General features: G+C 46.6%; 1 protein-coding gene across 1 annotated transcript; it reads right to left on the bottom strand.

The window, feature by feature from the left end:
• Positions 1–417: 417 nt before the first annotated feature.
• On the bottom strand, positions 418–16,588 carry LOC116976629 (C-1-tetrahydrofolate synthase, cytoplasmic-like). Its single transcript, XM_033026456.1, has 5 exons — positions 16,461–16,588; positions 8,084–8,168; positions 2,926–2,985; positions 2,096–2,149; positions 418–513 (listed from the first exon to the last, which is right to left on the bottom strand). The coding sequence occupies exons 1-5, from the start codon at positions 16,496–16,498 to the stop codon at positions 418–420; spliced, it is 333 nt and encodes a 110-aa protein (XP_032882347.1). The 5' UTR covers positions 16,499–16,588.
• Positions 16,589–18,865: the final 2,277 nt, after the last annotated feature.

The following is an 18,865-nucleotide window of genomic DNA, read 5'->3' as shown; positions in this document are numbered from 1 at the left end:
GGTTTAGAGGGATATGGACCAAATGGCCTATTCTGTGCTGCATGACTCAATGACACTGCTCCTTGGCCTCCACTAAGAAGCGCATGATCTGGAGTTCTTCCTACATCATTTGGAATCGAGGTCCTGAGGACATAGGTTTAAGGTGAAGGGGAAAGATTTAAAAGGAAATCTGAGGGGCAACTTTTCGGTGGGTGTATGGAACGAGATGCCAGAGAAGGTACTTGAGGCAGGGACTATCCCACGTTTTAGAAACGGTTAGACAGTACATGGACAGGACAGCTTTGGAGGGATATTGGCCAACGCAGGCAGAGTCGTGTAAATGGGGACATGGTGGTCCTGCATGGGCAAGATGGACCGAAGGAGCACCCGATTCCTACCGTCAACATCCTTTCAGGAGAAACTGCGTTTTGTACTTTCTCAACCATCGATTGGGTTGATGGAATCCAGGGGGAGCGCACGATGAGTCCATGTACCACTAGGGTCCTCGTTGATGCGTGTGATGTTACTCAGCACCTGCAAATACATCAGGAACAGCAAGATGATCACATGTAGTAAATAGATCATTTGGTACTACAACAGCATTTAAAATACACTGGGACAGGTTAGTCAGGTTGCCAAGGGTTGTGGGGAGAAGGCAGGAGAATGGTGTTGCGAGGGAAAGATAGATCAGCCACGATTGAATGGCGGAGTAGGTTTGATGGGCCGAGAATGCCTAGTTCTGCTCCCAGAAGTCATGAACTTGGGTCTGTGGAAAGGCAAGTGTAAAAGGATATGGGCAAACACAGGCAAGTGGGACTAGCTCAGATGGGGCATCTTGGTAGGCAAGGAACAGTTGGGCTGAAGGGCCTGTTTCCATGCCCCATGATGTTGACCTGCTGGCCAGGTCATTTTGCTGTGGAAATCAATTAAACTGCAGATGCTGGAAATCAGAAACTAGTAGTCATACATTTAAGATATTAGTATCTTAGTCGCTGCCTCAAAAAGGCTGGCAGTATCATCAAAGACCCACACCATCCTGGCCACACACTCATCTCCCTGCTACCTTCAGGTAGAAGGTACAGGAGCCTGCAAGACTGCAACAACCAGGTTCAGGAATAGTTACTTCCCCTCAGCCATCAGGCTATTAAACCTGGCTCGGTCAAAACTCTGATTATTACCAACACTTTCTGTTATTGCACTATCAGTTATTTATTCATGTGTGTATATATTTATATCATGGTATATGGCACATTTATCTGTTTTGTAGTAAATGCCTACTATTTTCTGTGTGCTTAAGCAAAGCAAGAATGTCATTGTCCTATACAGGGACACATGACAATAAACTCACTTGAACTTGAACTTGAAGATGAGTGGGGAAAGATTTAATACAGATTTGAGGGGCAACTTTTTCCACACAGAGGATGGTGAGTATATGGAACGAGCTGCCAGAGGAGATAGTTGAGATAGGTTCTATAGCAACAAGACACTCGGACAGGTACATAGATAGAAAAGGTTTAGAGGGATATATTTGCCATACTCAGGCAAATGGGCCTGTTTCCATGCTGAATAAATATGACAAGCACGTTTTTATGTGTTAAAGATAAGCAAGAGTTAGGAATTCAGTTCTGGTGATTGGACGGGAGAGATGTAAATATTCAGAGCCAAACTAAACACAGGGCGGAAACAGACAGAGCTGCCAAATGGCAGAGTAGAAACACTTATCTGATTACCCTCTGAGCCAAGGAAGAAAGAATGTGAATATTCATGTGATCTTGGGGTTGCGTTTATACTGAATAACCTTGCAGCTTTGGCACAAGGCCACAAAACAGGAGACTCAATTTGTACAACATTAACTTACCCATCTAGGGTGCAGTGGAGTGTCATGTATTCACAATTAGGAAGGGGTGCAGGGACTAGGGCTGAGAGGGGAACAGAATGGGGATTCCCAGATAAACCCCTCTGGGATCCGAAATCAAATTATATACCTTGGTTAATTGTACTGTGGAGAGAGGGCAGTGAACCTTGTTTGTGGAAACGCAGACAGCTTCCTTGCGGGAGGGAAGAAAGATTTCATTGTACAAATGATTGGTGGGGGGGAAGCAGGAATTATACTTGCCTCATCTTCAGTGATGGTTTTTGGCAGCCTCATGTGGTTGGCATTCATTCCAATCTGCAGGGAGAGATACACATCAGCAATAAACAACAATAACAATTGACCTACCTGTGATTCACTGCAAGGCAACTTGAACAATGTCCTTATCATCCTGGCACACTGCGCCATGCAGAATCAGAGTCCAGATTTGCATCAAGCTCTCTCAGATAACCAGCATCCACCCAGCATGGAAATAGGCCCTTGGCCAAGATGCCCATCCAAGTTAGTCCCATTTTCTCATCTTTGGCCAATATCCCTCAAAATCTTTCCTATCCATGTACCTGTCCAAATGTCTTTTAAATGTTGTTATAGTGCTTGCCTCAATTACCTCTTCTGGCAGCTTGTTCCATACACCCACCACCCTCTGTGTAAAAAGTTGCCCCTCAGGTTCCCATTAAATCTTTCCCCCTTGAAACCAGTTTCTTGATTCCTCTACTGGATAAAGGATGCTTCATGTGCATTCACCCTGTCTATTCTCCTCGTGATTTTATACACCTCTATAAGATCACTTTACATGTACTCGCTCTCCAAGGAATAAAGTCCTAGCCCACCCAACCCCTCCCTGTAGCTCAGACCCTGAAGTCCTGGCAATATCCTCGTAAATCTTTTCTGCGCTCATTCAACTTAGTCCTATCTTTCCTATGGCTGAAAACTGAACACAGTAAACACACTTCGACATGCAGGAGGTTCATGAGAAGGGGGGGGAGGGGGGGAAGAAACACCAGACAGACTTGTGACTGTATTTATAATTAACTGGGTTTGTGTATCAGTCAAAACATTTAAATGTTTCCTACCTCAGCAGCTGCCTTCAGTTTCATGCTGATGTACAGGTTAGAATCATCCCGGTCTCCAACCTAGAGTAGGAATTAAAGAGGGGGAGTGAGAGGAGAAGAATGAGCACAAGAGTGCATCAATGATAGAACAGAGGGACAGAACTATGATGCACCAGTAGAAGTGCTGTTAAGGCAGTTTCACCCCCATACAAATGTAAAGTGTACAGTTAATAGAAACATAGAAAATAGACGCAGGAGTAGGCCATTTGGCCAGCAATATGATCATGGCTGATTATCCAAAATCAGTACCGTGTTCCTGCTTTTCCCCCATATCCCTTGATTCTGTTAGCCTTAAGAGCTATATCTAACGCTCTCTTGAAAACATACAGTGAATTGGCCTCCACTGCCTTCTGTGGCAGAGGATTCCACGGATTCACAACTCTGGGTTAAAAAGTGTTTCCTCATCTCAGTCCTAAATGGTGTACCCCTTATTCTTAAACTGTGACCCCTGGGTCTGGACTCCCCCAACATAGGAAACATTTTACCTGCATCTAGCCTGTCGAATCCCTTAAGAATTTTAATATGTTTCTGTAAGATCCCTCCACAACTCACTGACTTCATCCATTTCACCATAACTTCCATCCGGCACTCAAATACACCATCAAATACACCTGGACCATTTCCGACATCTCCCTACTGTTTCTAGACCTCACTATCTCCATTGCAGGTGACAGACTACTGACCGACATCTGCTATAAACCCACTGACTCCCATGGCTATCTGGGCTACACTTCTTCCTACCCTGCTTCCTGTAAGGACTCCATTCCCTACTCCCAATTCCTCCGTCTACGCCGCATCTGCACCCAGGATGAGGTGTTCCAGACCAGGGCATCGGAGATGTCCTCATTCTTTAGGAAAAGGGGGTTCCCCTCTTCTACTATAGATGAGGCTCTCACCAGGGTCTCTTATATACCCCGTAACTCTGCTCTCACTCCCCATCTCCCCACTCGTAACAAGGGCAGAGTCCCCATTGTCCTCACCTTCCACCAACCAGCCGTCACATACAACAGATAATCCTCTGACACTTTTGCCACCTCCAACGGGACCCCACCACTGGCCACATCTTCCCATCTCCTCCCCTTTTGGCTTTCCGCAGACCGCTCCCTCCGCAATTCCCCGGTCAATTCGTCCCTTCCCACCCAAACCACCCACTCTCCTGGCACTTTTCCCTCGCAACCACAGGAAATGTTACACTTGTCGCTTTACCTCCCCCCTTAACTCCACCCAAGGACCCAAGCAGTCTTTCCAGGTGCGACAGAGGTTCACCTGCACCTCCTCCAACCTCATCTATTGCATCCGCTGCTCTAGGTGTCAGCTGCTCTACATCGGTGAGACCAAGCGTAGGTTTGGCCATCGCTTCGCCCAACACCTCCGCTCGGTTGGTAATAACCAACCTGATCTCCCGGTGGCTCAGCACTTCAACTCCCCCTCCCATTCCGAATCCGACCTTTCTGTCCTGGGCCTCCTCCATGATCAGAGTGAGGCCCACCATAAATTGGAGGAGCAGCACCTCATATTTTGCTTGGGTAGTTTACACCCCAGCAGTATGAACATTGACTTTCTCCTGCTTTCTCCCTCTTTCCCCTCCCATTCCCAGCTCTCCCACATCCCACTGTCTCCGCCTCTTCCTTTCTTCTTCCCGCCCCACCCTCACATCAGTCTGAAGAAGGGTACATGATCTGAGAGGTCAGCTAACACCCGTTCTCTGCACCACCCCAGCTCAACATCTCGTTTTATCGGTTCTTCCCAACTGTTATCAGACACCCCTCATCAGCTTACAGTGCAGTCCTGTCCTGCCAACCACCTTTGAAGGCCTTTGAACTTTCTTGACATGGACTGCAATGTTATATCTTGCACCGAATGTTTTATCCTTTATCCTTTATCTTTGCACTGTGCACAGCTTGATTGTATTCATGTATAGTCTTCTAGACTGGATAGTTCACAGACAAAGCTTTTCACTGTGCCTCTGTACACATGACAATAATAAACTAAACTAAAACTACACATAGGAATAGGAATACTGTAGTCACATGTAACTAGGCACAGCAAAATTCTTTGCTTGCATACCCAATGTATACAATACTACTCTTGTCTCATAAGCACTAATCTACTTTGACTACTTTCAACGAATCATTGGATGAAAATTTAATGTTTTACTCACAACGGATGTAGTTGCTGTCTTGAATTTCAGAGCATCCCAGAGCTTGGTTACTGGGCTCTCACTTAACTTTTTTTCTCTGTTGTCAGCCGGGCAACCTCACAAATTGGGGAACAGCACCTCATATTTCGCTTGGGCAGTTTACACCCCAGCGGTATGAACATTGACTTCTCTAATTTCAGGTAGTCCTTGCTTTCTCCCTCCTTCCATTCCCAGCTCTCTCACAGCCTACTGTCTCCGCCTCTTCCTTTCTTTTTCCCGCCCCCCCCACCCTCACATCAGTCTGAAGAAGGGTCTCGACCCGAACATCGCCTATTTCCTTCGCTCCATAGATGCTGCCTCACCCGCTGAGTTTCTCCAGCATTTTTGTCTACCCATTCACACAAGTTCTGTTATCATACTTTCCTCACCCACTCCCTATACATTAGGGGCAATTTTACAGAGACAAGTTAACCTACAAGGCAATGTGTCTTTGGGATGTGGGAGGAAACCCACACGCTTGCAGGGAGAATGTGCAAATTCTACACAGACAGTGCCCGAGGACAAGATCGAACACGGGTCTCTGGCGTATGAGGCAGCAAGTCTACCAGCTGTGCCACTATATTTTGTTTTCCAACACAAAAAATTATACATTGATAACTTTGGTTACTAAAAAAAAGAAACTATCCATTTTCAGTCTTAAATCTCTAAGGGGCGCAATGTCCTCCTTTACAGCTACTGTATGTTTTAATTCAGTTCAAGACTATGGGGCAGTACATTGGCCATAAAGTTGCTGTCTAAAAGTGCCAGAGACCTGGAATTGATCCTGAATATAGGTGCTGTCTGTATGGAGTTTGCTCCTTTTCCCTTTGATCACATGGGTTTTCTCCGGGTGCTCTTGTTTCCTTCTACATTCCAAAGGTGTGCAGGAGCCTTTTTTCAGACCCAACCCAAAACGTAATATTTTCCTTTTATCCAGAGATTCTGTCTGACCTGTTGAGTTACTCCAGCTTTTTGTGTCTATCTTCAGTTTAAACCAGTATCTGCAGTTCCTTCCTACACACACACGATAGAAGTTTATTAATCCCAGGAAGGAAATTGTGTGTGTGTGTGTGTGTGTGTGTGTATATATATATATATATTACACACACACACACACATATATATTTATTTATACAGTTATATATTGATATATACATATACACTGTTTTGTTTTCTCATTTATAATATTGTTTACAGAGTACTATGTTTACCTATTCTGTTGTGCTGCTACAAGTTTTAGATTAGATTAGATTAGATCCTTTATTTGTCATTCAGATTTCAGTAAGATGTCAGTAAGGATTTCATTGTTCTAACTGGGACGTGAGAGAATAAAACACTCTTGACTTACGTCGCTAATGTGTGAGATAGAACTAGTGTACGGGTGATCAGTGGTCGGCGTGGACCCGGTGGGCCGAAGGGCCTGTTTCCATGCTGCATCTTTAAATTAAACTAAAAACACTAAAACCAGAGGAAATCTAAAGAAGGGTCTCTACCTGAAACGTCACCCAATTTCTTCTATCCAGAGATGCTGGATGCTCCATGGAGTTCCCCGCACAATTAAAGCATGGAATAGTCCTCACCCTACCATAGTTACCCAACCAGACGCAACTAAATTTAAGATAGCTCTTTTTTCCCCAAGAACCCTTTTTTGCTTAAGTCCAAGTCAAGAGAGTTTTATTGTCTTGTGTTCCAGATAGGACAATGAAATTCTTGCTTGCTGCAGCACAACAGAATATGTAAACATAATACAGAACAGGAGATAAAAGTTCAGTGTGTCATTATACCATAGACCATAGATATACACAATAATTAAACAGATAAAGTGCAATAGGCTGTTAGTTTTCAGAGTTTGGAGTTTGGTGGTGGAAGGTCCACCAGTTTAAATTCCATTTGGAATATTTTGGAGGACCAGGAAACCAAGAAGCAAGAGTTACTCCAGCTCCAGGGAGTGATTCTGCGTTGGTTTTCAGCAGTTGCAGCGAGGCAGCGACCGAACAGCAATGGCGGCCAGATCGCTCCCAATACAAAGGGAGGTAGAAAGTGCCCGGCGCCGACCATTGCCGAGGCAGTGCGCATGTGCAGGGCGGGACATGCGCACAACCACGGCCAATGATATGCTGGTCGTGGATGTGCGCATGTGTTGGGGGAGGATGTGCAGGCCATGGCAGTGCGCATGTGCAGGGCGGCCGGCTGTGCTGGCGGATGAGGAGTGGGCGGAGAGCGGAGAAACCGGCGGCCCGGACACGGATGGCGGGCGGAGACGGAGAGTGACAGAAAGAGAGAGAGATAGAGAGGGGAGCCCCGCTCAGAGTTGAAAGATTGGTGTCCCGGGTGCTTGGCAAGCCAAGCAAAATGGCACAGCTTTTAGGTTGCACAGTGGGACTTTAAGTCGCAATTGGCACCCGGGCAACCGTTAATTTCGAGCCTTGGATTACTGTACTCTTCCTTGTACATGAAACCACTTTGTCAGGAATGTTGGAGCAGACATTTGTCACATCTGGAATGTTTGAGCCAGTCAGCAAGTCCAGGGATACCCATTCGTCATGGGAGCAGAATTAGGCCATTCGGCCCATCAAGTTTACTCCGTCTTTCAGTCATGGCTGATCTATCTTTCCCTCTCAACCCCATTCTCCTTTCTTCTCCCTGTAACCGTTGACACCCATATTAATCAATAATCTGTCAATCTCCGCTTTAAAAATACCCAATGACTTGGCCTCCACAACCGGCTGTGGCAAGAAATCTACAAATTCCTCCTCATCTCCTTTCTAAAGGAACATTCTTTTATTCTGAGGGTGTGCCCTCTGGCCCTAAACTCTCCCACTAGTGGAAACACCCTCTCCACATCCACTCTATCCAGGCCTTTCACTTTTCAGTTGGTTTCAATAAGATCCCTCCTCGAAAACTGCAGCGAGTTAAGACCCAGTGCCGTCAAGCGCTCACCTGTAGAATAGCCAGTCCGGGCCGAAACCCTGGGGCTTGTTCCTTCATCTGGTTTACTTCATTCTTCAATCGTTCTCTGACTTGTCTGTGGGGGAGGAAGAGGAGACCACACAGTCACTGAACCTGCCGGGCAGGATTCAAACCAAAACAGAAAGCTGCAAAAACTCTACAAATTCTCACGTGGAAGTTTTCACTCCAGACACCACACTCGCCATTGTCGTCACTGCCCTCAAGCCCAGTGCATTTAAGAGCATTGCGGCCAGCCTGGAGCCCCCGCCGAGGGGTGGAGGGGGCCGAGGAAGAAGACAGAGTGGGTTACCGCGTGCATTACTGAAGGGAACAGCGGAGACCGACACTGGCAGTGAAACAGCTAAAAGTGCCAGGATTTAGCCTGCACTGTGTACTTTTTTTAGAGTGTACTGGCCTGTGATGCTTGTTGGAACAGTGATAGTGTTACTTGTTTGCACGGTCGCTGCTTGAGAATTCAGTTACAATTTTCAGATGTGTTCCCTCCACTCTTTGCTCCCCCACCTCAACGCCTCCCACAGAAATCCTTCAGGCTACAATCAACACCTCTGCTTAGCATACAAGGAATATTTAAGTAGCCTGTGCTTTTGAGAATAACTTTGTCTTTTAATGCAGTTTTTATATAGTCAAGGCCAGCCAATCATGATTGGGTCCAAATTCCTCTAGTACAGTTCCAATTATGGTTGAACTTTAACAGAATGGCAATGAACATACTACATTGAGAGGAAAAACAGTGGGGGATGGTGGGGAAATGGTCGTAGTGTAGTACACTGATGCTTCACCTTGCCATTCCCCCTCACCTCATGAGGGGAGCAGGGAGGAAGAGTATTCTACATATCACTCTGGACGTTCTGTGAATAGTCCTGATCAGAATTCAGTGTTGTTTAAAAACAGGTTGATTATGTATTTCATGATGGTAAGGCCTTCAACATTGAGCTGCAGTAGCGCTAAACCTCGACAGTTGGCGGCATTTAACGGTGCCGCCTGGCCTAGGGAGGCATGACTTTTAGCGGTCTGCAGACGCGGTTAAAGACATTGGTTTCGCTTTGTGGGCTTATGAGCCTGTAAGCTACTCGTGAAGGATGCCGCATAGAGGCTGTCTTTGTCTTAGTCAGCGGAACCATCTAGGCTACACCAGTACATCGATGGACCCATGGACGTCCCTGGCCAGGACCTGCCCCGAAAGCAGTGGACAACCCTCAACCGCTTGAGGACAGGCATCGGACGCTATGGAGTAGCGATGAAGAGGTGGGGCCTCGTGGACAGCGCCTCCTGCGAGTGTGGGGACCCAACACAGGCAGTGGAGCACATCGTCACCAGTTGCCCCAAACACCGGCCACCAATGGTGAACGAGGTCTGATTGACCTGGACTGATGACACGTTGGCCTGGCTCGCCTCAACGGAGCTGCAGGTCTAAAAGACATACGACAGAAGAAAGAAGATGTATTTCATGCTGAACTCCCTCTACCTCCGGGATGACGGACACAAAGCTATGTTCCCCAGTCATGATGTTAATATGATATTCTACATATCTGTCTGCTTCCTTACACATAACCTCTGGCCGTCACAGTATAGAAGGCTATGGAAATATCCAACTAGAAGGGCAGCACGGTGGCGCAGCGGTAAAGTTACCACTTTACTGTGTCAGTGACCCGGGTTTCATCCTGACTACAGGCGCTGTAATAAAATGAAACATTTACGGAATCCAAGTGTGCTCGTGACCTGAAAATAAACTTAACTGTGTAATTACATTTGTTGATAAACCTTTGAAGGATCATGTGACCTAGTATATCTGTTTTTTTTGCAAGCAGCTGGTTATCTGGGAGTGAACTCACACAGAAAAGGCACATTGTTGCACTGAAGTTGCAGATTGCTTCAAGGAATCTACATGCAGGGTCTAGTTTAACGCCTCATTTAGGAAGCATCACTCAGCGTTCCATCTGGATTAATGTTCATGTCTTGAACTAGGGTGGTACAGCAGTAGAGTTGCTGCCTTACAGCACCACAAACCCAGGTTCAATGCTGACCATGAGTGCTGTCTATACAGAATTTACATGTTCTCCATGTGACTGCGTGGGCTTTCTCTGGGTAATCCGGTTTCTTCCCACACTCCAAAGTCGTGCGGGTTTGTAGGTTAAGTGGCATCTGTAAATTGTCCCTAGTGTGAGGGTGGAACCAATGTAAAGGTGGATCGCTGGTCGGCCCGGACCTGATGGGCCATAGTGCCTGTTTTCAGGCTGTGTCTCTAAACTAAACTAAATCCACCACAGCCTCCAATTCAGATAAAATTGTTACTCGCAGACCCACAGCTGATGGCTGCAGTGCACTATAAACAATTAGAACGGAATTAACAATCTTGCAGTTAAAGGGGACTTTGGGGAAGGACAAACAAGATTACAGATTTTTAGTTGAATCCAAGCAATGAAAACCTGGCTGGAACTTTGAGCAACACACCAAACAAATCCAAGAAATGCAAGACAGGAGAAAATCAAAGGCTGACATTTGAAGAATGACTGTACAGTTTGCAATAAACACAGGTCCCTTCAGGGCACAAAAAACCTAATCGGAAAAGTGGTCCAACTGTGAGCAATGAGAGCGCTCATGATCCATATCCCTCCATTCCTTTCCTATCTATCTGCCTGTCTGTTTAAAAGCCTCAAACATCACTAACGTATTTACCTCCACCACCGTTCCTGGCAGCACGTACCAACACCTACCACCTACCGTGTAAATAAACTTGCCCGGACATCTCCTTCGAAGCTTTGCCCCTCTCTCCTTAAAGCTATACCATCTGGCCTTTGACATTTCGAGGCAGGACAAATGTCTGGCTACTACCCTACCTATGCCTCTCATAATTTTATATACTGGTACTTCGATCAAGTCTTCCCTCACATTCCACATCTTAATTTTGATCAAGTTGCATTGACATTAGGAGCAGAGTCAATACAATACAAGCATTTTTTTTAAAGCCTTAAAAAATGTGCACTGTAGACTTTCCACCGCCAACAATCTGAAAACACACAGCCATAGCAGAGCAATGTTGAAATGACCCCTGCCTTTTGAGACAGATTTAAGTCGCACTGATTTGATTACAAGTCAGCTGATCTAAAACATAAACCACTATTGAACCGTGAGCTTAATAAGTTCACTATTGTCAGGCTCTTCTCTTGCAGGGTGGAACCCCAGGGAGTATAAACTAGCTGTGTATTAGTCCTGGCTTTACATCTGTACCTCCCTCACTGGAACGGACCCAGGGGGTTGAATGCACACGCAGCAATCTTCACTGGACAGTCCCTTGTAAAACATCATGTGCTAAATGCACATATTAGCAGCCATGTGAAATAAAACAGAAAATGCTGGAAATTCTCAGCAGGTGAAGTTGCATCCGATGGGAGAAACAGAGTTAACATTTCAGGTCAAAGACCCTGACAGGGAAGGCAAGGGCTGGTGAGGGATATTCAACAAAGCATTATGACAGGAGGTCCTGGCTCACTACATTGCTGCATTGAACAGATAACAAAGGAGATCGAAAGGAGGGCAATGGATGTTGTCTATATGGATTTTAGTAAGATAAGTTTGCAGATGACACTGAAGTTGGTGATCATCAAAATTTACAGCAGGACCAGAAGACAAAGATTTAAGGTGTGGGGAAAGATTTAATAGGATTTAATAAGATTAATGAGGTTACTTTTTCACTCAAAAGGTGATGGATTGAAGGAATGAGCTGCCAGAGACGGTAGTTGAGGCAGGTTCGATAACATTTAAAAGACACTTGGGCAGGTACAAGAATAGGTAAGTATACGAGCCAAGCAGGCAGGCGGGACTAGTTTAGATGGGGGCATCTTGGTCAGCACAGAGAAGTTGCGCTGAAGAGCCTTTTACCTTCCTGTAGGACTATGACTTCGGAGAAATTGCAAGTGCAAAGGGACTTGGGAGTGGAGGTGCAAGATTTCCAAAAAGTTTATCTGCATGTCGAACCGGTAGTAAAGAAAGCAAATGCAATGCTAGCATTTATTTTAAGAGGGCTTGTACACAAAAACAGGGATAAATGCTGCGGCTCTATAAAGTGCTGGTCAGGCTGCATTTGGAATATTGCGAGCAATTTTGGGCCCCATATCTGAGGAAGGATGTGCTGGCCCTGGAGAGGATCCAGAGGAGGTTTACAAGAATGATCCCCGGTGTGAGTAGGTTAACATATGATGAGCGTTTGACAGCACTGGGCCTGTACTCGCTGGAGTTTAGAAGAATGAGGGGGGGACCTAATAGAAACATACAGAATCGTGAAAGGCTTGGATAGAGCGGATGTGGAGAGGATGTTTCCACAAGTGGGAGAGTCTAGGACTAAAGGTCTAGGTCATACCCTCAGAATTAAAGGACATTCTTTTAGGAAGTAGATGAGGAGGAATTTATTTCATCAGAGGGTGGTGAATCTGTAAATTGTTTGCCACAGAAGGCTGTGGAGGCCAAGTCAGTGGATATATTTAAGGCAGAGATAGATAGATTCTGATTACCACGGGTGTCAGAGGTTAAGAGAAGGCAGGAGAATGGGGTTAGGAGGGAGAGATAGATCAGCCATGATTGTATAGTGGAGTAGACTTGATGGGGCGAATGGCCTAATTCTGCTCCCATCTCTTATGATCTTATGACATTGGACCAATGCAGACATTCATGGTTCTGCCCTCTTTTGATCTACATGTTCTTCGATATCTTTGATGGCCCCTCTCTGTATCATAATAGTTTGTTAGCATTGCATTTGATGAACATTAAACAACCCGAACAGAGGGTCAAGAGTGGAGATATTAAGTTAACGCAAGTACTGAAAAATACAGCTGCCTGATCCTCAGGACATAACTGGGCAGGGCAGAGTACTTTTAAAATAACAAAGGTACTACTCTCCCTCGAACATAGCAAATAAACTGGACAACGAATCAATCCCTTGGTGCCATTCACAGAACACAGGGCCTTGCTTTTTTTTTTAATCTAACTCCATTTACCTGCCTTAACAGCTTTAGTTAAATCTCAGAATTAAAATTAATAATTTAATTGAGCAACAATTGCTCTTACAAAGCATACTTCTGTGCAGAATGTTTTCAGAAAGGCCAAGACTCTCCTAATCCTTTTCTGGGAAAGCTGTACCTTCTCTCAAATCACAAACAGATAATTACCCAAATCAAACCAAATCTACAGGACCAGTAGTAAAAATAAATACTATAGTCTTCAAAAGTAAGCTGCTTAACAAAAAACCAATGAAATAAAGATCGTAAAGATAAAGATGACAAAGATACAACAAAAAAACCCAAAATGTTAAAGTATCAAATGACTTCAGCCTTGTAGAAACATAGAAGAATTGGTGCAGGAGAAGGCCATTCAGCCCTTTGAGCCAGCACCGCCATTCAACATGATCATGGCTGATCATCTAAAATCTGTACCCCAAGAGCGAAATCTAACTCTCTTGAAAACATCCAGTGAATTGGCCTCCACTGCCTTCTGTGGCAGAGAATTCCACAATTGTGCAGATTAATAACTTAAATAAACCTTCTGCATCCCTCGATCTCCCTGCCTCAAACTTTTTCCAGTATAGTATTTTTGTGGTCAATCCTGATCTCAGACACTGTCTGTGTGGAGTTTGCATGTGCTCCCTGTGACCGCGTGGGTTTCCTCCGGGTGCTCCAGTTTCCTCCCACATCCCAAAGACGTGCAGGTTTGTAGGTTAATCGTCCTGTGTAAATTGCCCCTAGTGTGTTGGGAGTGGATGAGAAAGTGGGATACACAGATACTAGGAGAATGGGTAATGTATGTTTGTTGTGGACCCGGTGGGCTGAAGGGCCCGTGTCTAAGAGGTATGTCTAAACAAAACATAAAAGCTAGAGTAAGCTATTCTAGAGCACCCCCCTAATACCTCCCCCATATATGCACCCCCGAATACTCCTCCCTTTGGCATACCCCATAATCCTGCCAATAGACAATAGGTGCAGGAGTAGGCCATTCGGCCCTTCGAGCCATTCAATGTGATCATGGCTGATCATCCACAATCAGTACCCCGTTCCTGCCTTCTCCCCATATTCCCTGACTCTGCTATCTTCTAGATCCCAATCGAGCTCTCTCTTGAAAGTATCCAGAGAACCGGCCTCCACCTCCCTCTGAGGCAGAGAATTCCACAGACTCACATCTCTCTGAGAGAAAAGTTTCCTCGTCTCTGTTCTAAATGGCTTACCCCTTATTCTTAAACTGTGGCCCCTGATTCTGGACTCCTCCATCATGGGGAACATGTTTCCTGCCTCTAGCGTGTCCAAACCCTTAATAATCTTATATGTTTCAATAAGATCCCCTCACATCCTTCCACATGAGTGCACCCACTACTCACACCCCTCCCCCAAAGGTGACCCCCCCCCCCCCCTCATACGTACACTCCCTAATCACGTAACATCCCTCACCTGGAATGCACTCCCCATTACTGGCCGTCCTCTCCACCCCCGTGTAGTCCCGCTCTCATCCATTCCCCCAGCGTTTCTCCCTTTTATGTGCCCATCAGGGGCGGCATAGTGGCACAGCGGGAGAATTGCTGCCTTACAGCACCAGAGACCCGGGTTCGTTACTGGCTACTGGTGCTGTCCGTACAGAGTTTGTACGGTCTCCCCGTGACCTGCATGGGTTTTTTACCCCAAGAACTTTGGTTTCCTCCCACGCTCAAAGACGTACAGGTCTGTAGGTTAATTGGCTTGGTAAATGTGTAAAAATTGGCCCTAGTGTAGGATAGTGTTAATAGAAGCATAGAAAGTAGATGCAGGAGTAGGCTATTCGGTCCTTCGAGCCAGTACCGCCATTCAATGTGATCATGGCTGATCATCAAGAATCAGTGCCCTGCTCCTGCTTTTCCCCCCATATCCCTTGATTCCTTAGCCCCAAGAGCTAAACCTAACTCTCTCTAATGTGGAGGTTTGGCAAGATGGCGGCGCCTGTCAGCTGCGGCCTCTGCAGTCCGTCTGTCTTTTTTTTCTTTTTGTCTGTTAAGTGGATGTCTTGGTTTTGGTTTTTATATTATTTTTAGTTGTGTATATGTGGGGGGCGGGGGAAACTTATTAATCTCTTCCCTGTACGGGACCCGACTTTTTCCTTGTTGAGTCTCCATTGTCGTTGGGCCTAACATCGGCGGCCTCCAACCGGAATCGACCTGGGGCTCCAGTCGCGGACTCACCATCGCGGAGCTGGCCGACTTCGGAGCGCGACCCGACTTCGGAGGCTCCAGCTGCAGGCCCTGTGGACTGTAACATCGGGATCTCGTGGGTCCCTGGTGAGAGACCGCTTTTCGGAGCTCCCACAACGGCAAACTTCGCCCGCCCGGCCTTACATTGCCCGGCGCGGCTTAAACGGCCGCGGGACTTGCCATCGCCCGCCGGGGGGCTCTAACATCAGGAGCCTCAATCGGCTCGATGCAGCAGTTTGGCTGCGGGAGAGGAATGGGCACAAAGATGGATGTTTGTGTGTAATTGAGTGTTTTTGTTTGTTTGTTTGTATTATGACTGCAGAAACGTAATTTCGTTTGAACTTATGTTCAAATGACAATAAACGATTCTGATTCTGATTGCTGCAGACTCAGTGGGCCAAAGGGCCTATTTCCATAAAATATCTCTCAACTAAACTAATCACAGGTAACTGTCCATGCCCCCAGTGGCTCTGCCGCTGTCACTTGCTCCTCTTTGATGCTCCTATGCCCTTCCTACTGCCATTGCCTGCTCCTTGCCACTACTGCCTCCCTTCTGAAAGTTTCCTTCTGCTGCCTCCCTTCTGAAAGCTCCACTCACTCATCAGCTGGTCCACAACTCTATACAACCCCCCCCCCCCCACACACACACCCCCCAGAATGGGGAGAGAGATAGGGGGGGAAGAGAAGGAGGGAGGGAGAGGGGGGAGAGAGAGGGGGGGGGGGGAGAGAGAGAGGGGGGGAGAGAGAGAGGGGGGGGGAGGGGGGAGGGGAGGGGGGGGGGGGAGGGAGGGAGAGAGGGAGGGAGAGAGAGAGAGTGAGAGAGAGAGAGAGAGAGAAGGGGGGAGAGAGAGGGAGAGAGAGAGGGAGAGGGGGGAGGGAGAGAGAGGGAAGGGGGAGGGGGAGACAGCGGGGAGGGAGGAGGGGGGAGAGGGAGAGAGGGGGGGATGGAGAGAGAGGGAAGGGGGGGGGAGAGAGGGGGGAGGGGAGAGGGAGACAGCGGGGAGGGAGGAGGGAGGAGGGGGGAGAGGGAGGAGAGTGGGGAGGGGGGGAGGGAGAGAGGGGAGAGAGGGAGACAGCGGGGAGGGAGGGGGGAGAGGGAGAGAGGAAGGTGTGTGGACGGGGGCAGCCGGCGCCCCGCTCACTTACGCCGACAACGTCTTGCCGCTCAGCGCCGCAGCCTCCATCGCCCCGCTCAGCGCCGCCACTGGCGGACAACACGTGCGCGCGGCGCTCCAGCCTCTCGGGCTCCACCAATCACCGCCCGGCTCCCGCTCCACCAATCACCACCCAGTTCCCACTCCACCAATCACCACCCGGCTCCCGGGCTCCACCAATTACCACCCAGCTCCCGCTCCACCAATCACCGTCGGGATCACGCTCCACCAATCACCACCCAGTTCCCGCTCCACCATTCATCGCCCGGCTCCTCTCCACCAATCACCGCCCGGGTCTCACTCCATCAATCACTACACAGCTCCCACTCCACCTATCAGTGATCACCCCACTCTCAACCAATCAAAGCGGCCGGTCACCACAGACCCGCCCCTTAGCCGTGACGAACAGCCGCTTAGCCAATGTTCGTGCACCATCTCCAAGACCAACCAATGAACGTCCAGGGTTTAGACTGTCCCGGCCTTCTTCTGTTTGACCAATGAACGCCCAGTAAATGGCATGGCTCCGCCCATCGCGAGACCTGCCAATGAACGTCAAGCAACATTGTTGATATTTCCATATTTAGAAACATGGAAACAGGTGCAGGAGTAAGTAAGTAAGTTTTATTTATATAGCACGTTTTAAGTCAACTCGCATTGACACCAAAGTGCTTTACATAAAATAGCCAATAAGTTTCCATACAAACCATAGAAAAAGGTTAAAAAATAAAGAAAATGGACACAACACATTATAGGGTGATTTCACGAAAGGTCACTGGAGCGTAGATCCGCACCCACGTGACCGAAAATTTTAACTGGGGGACAAGCGTCACTTCCGGTACATGTTAGTGAATGGGAAAACACGCACTTTCACACCCGTTAAAAACATCGAAAACGGCCCGGTTTTGAGCTGCAATTAACTGTACTAGTCGGGGTGACCGTGAGGAACAGCTACCTAAATATACAGTCCAAACAAAAGATAGAAACTAAGGTAAATTCAAGAGGGAGCTGAAGGTGTAAATACAGCGGAAGTTGTTAGCGGACATTCGCCGTGGAGATTTAAAGATCCAAAATATCGGGAATTATCGCGTTTGCTCGCTGCATTTCATCAAAAGTGGCATTATTGACTTTTTATCTTTATTAATTTGTTATATGAAAAGTATTAAAAGTTAAAAATCCGTCAGTAAAATTGCAAAATCGCCCATGGTTCTCAGGTGGGTTTTAATATGCAAAATGAAAACGCTTCTGAAGCTCCATTTACCATTTAAATAATCGTAAACTATCAATGCGTTTTGAAATAAATTTTACTGAGATGCAAGCTTATTTATCATCTAATAACAGACAAGCCTGCAGCATGGAATGATGTCAACAATCCTGATTGGGCACCCACTGTGAGCAGGATAGACAATGTGCACAAGAACGCCATGCACGTGCAACAAGAAGAGAGTATTAAAGCAGATTTGGTTGCAGCTCAAGCATCTATAGCTCTGCAAGTTGATGGCGTTCTTGTGCACATTGTCTATCCTGCTCACAGTGGGTGCCCAATCAGGATTGTTGACATCATTCCATGCTGCAGGCTTGTCTGTTATTAGATGATAAATAAATAAATAAGTAGTTTGGGTGATTTGGCAAATAATAAAATGTCCTGCTTTTGTCCAACAGCTGACAATTATCCCATTCCTTAGCTTGCATCTCAGTAACATTTATTTCAAAACGCATTGATAGTTTACGATTATTTAAATGGTAAATGGAGCTTCAGAAGCATTTTCATTTTGCATGTTAAAACCCACCTGAGAACCATGGGCGATTTTGCAATTTTACTGACGGATTTTTAACTTTTAATACTTTTCATATAACAAATGAATAAAGATAAAAAGTCAATAATGCCTTACTTTTGATGAAATGCAGCGAGCAAACGCAATAATTCCCGATATTTTCGATCTTTAAATCTCCACGGCAAATGTCCGCTAAGCACTTCCGCTGTTTTGACACCTTCAGCTCCTTCTTGAATTTACCTTAGTTTCTATCTTTTTTTTGGACTGTAAATTTAGGTAGCTGTTCCTCACGGTCACCCCTAGTACAGTTAATTGCAGCTCAAAAACGGGCCATTTTCGATGTTTTTAACGGGTGTGAAAGTGCGTGTTTTCCCATTCACTAACATGTACCGGAAGTGACGCATGTACTCCAGTTAAAATTTTCGGTCACCTGGGTGCGGATCTACGCTCCAGTGACCTTTCGTGAAATCACCCTATAGAGTTCAACACAAACGTCCCCCCACAGCAGAATCAAAAATTTCCACTGTGGGGAAAGGCACCAGAAAGTTAAGTCCTCTTCCTCTGAAACACCCGAGGTCACGGCCCATTTGTGGCCTTGCAGCCAGTCCGATGATTTTCAGGGCCC

The sequence above is a fragment of the Amblyraja radiata genome, chromosome 9 (assembly GCF_010909765.2).
Source record: "Amblyraja radiata isolate CabotCenter1 chromosome 9, sAmbRad1.1.pri, whole genome shotgun sequence".
Taxonomy (NCBI): Eukaryota; Metazoa; Chordata; class Chondrichthyes; order Rajiformes; family Rajidae; genus Amblyraja; species Amblyraja radiata.
This window is presented reverse-complemented; position numbering and strand designations above follow the sequence as displayed.